This window comes from Vigna radiata, unplaced genomic scaffold, assembly GCF_000741045.1.
Source record: "Vigna radiata var. radiata cultivar VC1973A unplaced genomic scaffold, Vradiata_ver6 scaffold_411, whole genome shotgun sequence".
NCBI classification, from domain to species: domain Eukaryota; kingdom Viridiplantae; phylum Streptophyta; class Magnoliopsida; order Fabales; family Fabaceae; genus Vigna; species Vigna radiata.
In genome coordinates this window covers 191,601-193,654 of record NW_014544153.1, presented here as the reverse complement: position 1 = coordinate 193,654, position 2,054 = coordinate 191,601, and the positions used below count along the sequence as shown (strand labels likewise).

Genomic DNA, 2,054 nt, shown 5'->3' with positions numbered 1-2,054 from the left:
GGTGGCGGCGCCGACAGTGTAGGTGGTGGTAATGGGTGTGGTTTTGGTTGTTCTGATTGTGGTGGTAGGGGGAGCGGCGGCGGTGGTGGTGGTTGTGGCGGTGGCAGTGGCGTTGGTGGTGGTAGTGGTGATGGTGGTGGCGGCGGCGGCAGTGGTTATGGTTGTAGGGGTGGTGCTTGTGGTGGTGGTGGTGGTGGTAGCTATGACTGTGGTGGTGGCGACGGTGGTTATGGGTGTAGTGGTGGTGGGGGGGGGGCAACAGTAGCAGCTGTGGCGGTGATGGTGGTGGTGGTTGTGGTGTTTATGGTGGCGGTGGTCGTGGTCGTGGTGATGGCAGTGGTTGTGGTATGTTATAGTGGTGGTGGCATCTGTGGTGTTGGTGGCAGCGGTGGTAGTGGTTATGGTGCTGGTGGTGGCGGCAGTGGTGGTGGTTGTGGTGGTGGTGGTGGTAATACTGGTGGTGGCGGTGGTGGTGATGGTGGTGGTGGTCGCGATGGTCGTGTGGTGTTAATGGTAGTGGTGGTGGTGGAGGTGGTGCGCTGGCGGCGGTGGTGGTTGTCGTGGTGGAGGTGCTGGTGGTGGTCATTGTGGTGATGGTGGTGGTGTTAGTGGTGGTGGTGTTAGTAGTGGTGGTTTTAGTGGTGGTTGTGGTGGTGGTAGCGGCGACAGTGACGGGGCAGGTGGTGGTTGTGGTGGTGGGGCGGCGGTGGCGGTGCCGGTGGCAGCAGTGGCGGCGACGATGATTGTGGTGGTGGTTGTAGCAGTGGTGGTGGCGGCGACGGTGGCAATGTTTGTGGTGGTGTCGGCGGCAGCGGCGTTGGTGGTGATTTTTGTGGTGGCAGCGGCGGTGGCAGTGGTGGTGGTGGCGGTGGCAGTGGTTGCTGTTGTAATTGTGGCGGTGGCGGTGGTTGTGGTCGTGGTGGTGGCAGTGACGGTGGTGACGGTAGTGACGAGGATGGTGGAGGTGGTGGTGGTGACAGCGGTGGTGGTGACGGTAGGGGTAGCGACGGTGGAGGTGATAGCGGTGGTGGTGGCGACGACGGTGGTGGTGGTTGTGGTGGCGGTCGTGGTGGTGTTAGGGGTGGTGCTGGTGGCTGTAATGGTGGTAGTGGTTGTGGTGGTAGTGGTATCGATGGTGGCGGCGGCAGCTGTGGTAGTTCTTGTGTTGGTGGCAGCGGCGGTGGTGGTGTTGGTGGCGGCGATGGATGTGGTTTTTGTGGTGGTGGTGACGGCGATGGTGGCGGCAACGGTGGTGGTGACGACGACGGTGGTGGTGGAAGTGTTTGCGGTGGTGGTGGTGGTGGCGGCGGCTAATAACAGTCTAAAAATCGTTATTTTCATGCTTAAATTTGATATCCAAACACACCCTTTATGGGTTAGAATGAGCTTAAAATCAAGTAAAACACTTAGTTGAGTCATATGAGAGTCAAAAGTTGGTTTTAGAGATATTATGCTTGTTTTTACATTGTTTTGCAGGGTTTTAAGGTGAATTGAAGATGTAAGTGAAGTAAGGTGGACTTAGACCCGTGAAAGAGGAAGAAAAAGGATGAGAAGAAGGGTCAAGAGAACCGTTGAGTGTCAGAATGGACTGCTGAGCATCCAGGGCGATTAGGGGCAAACCGCTCAGCGGCAAAACTGACCGTTGAGCGATTTAACGGCTAAAGGGGAAACCGTTGAGCGGTTTACTTAGGCACCTGTTCAGTTGTCTGTTTTTATTAGTGCAGATTCTTTGATCTATCTGTTATCTTTTTGGTCTATAAATAGGCCCAGTGCGAATCAAAACTCATTGTTTTGGCAGAGAGAAACGTCCACAACAGCTCTACACACCTTGGAGGAGATTTCTTCGATGCCTAGGCTCCACTTTAAGAAACCTAGGGTTTGCTTTTCCATTCTTCCATTGTATTTCATCTAGTTTCACCATGATTATGGTGAACTAAACCCTTTGTTGTTGGGGAACAATGTAATCTTTTGAAACTCTCATATACCCAAATTCTTATTTATTTTATATGCTTGCATATGCTTGATTTATCAATTGTTGGGTTCCTTACTTGTAT

The 2,054-nt window shown here is 53.6% G+C and overlaps 1 protein-coding gene across 1 annotated transcript in view; it reads left to right on the top strand.

Moving 5' to 3' along the window:
- The window catches only part of LOC106755464 (glycine-rich cell wall structural protein-like), a 5,977-nt gene that overhangs the window by 1,273 nt on the left and 2,650 nt on the right, over positions 1-2,054 (top strand). The window contains exons 2-3 of the mRNA XM_014637625.1: positions 69-345; positions 518-1,281. Of these exons, the coding sequence (XP_014493111.1) occupies positions 69-345; positions 518-1,281 (1,041 nt within the window). The remainder of the gene's footprint in view (positions 1-68; positions 346-517; positions 1,282-2,054) is intronic.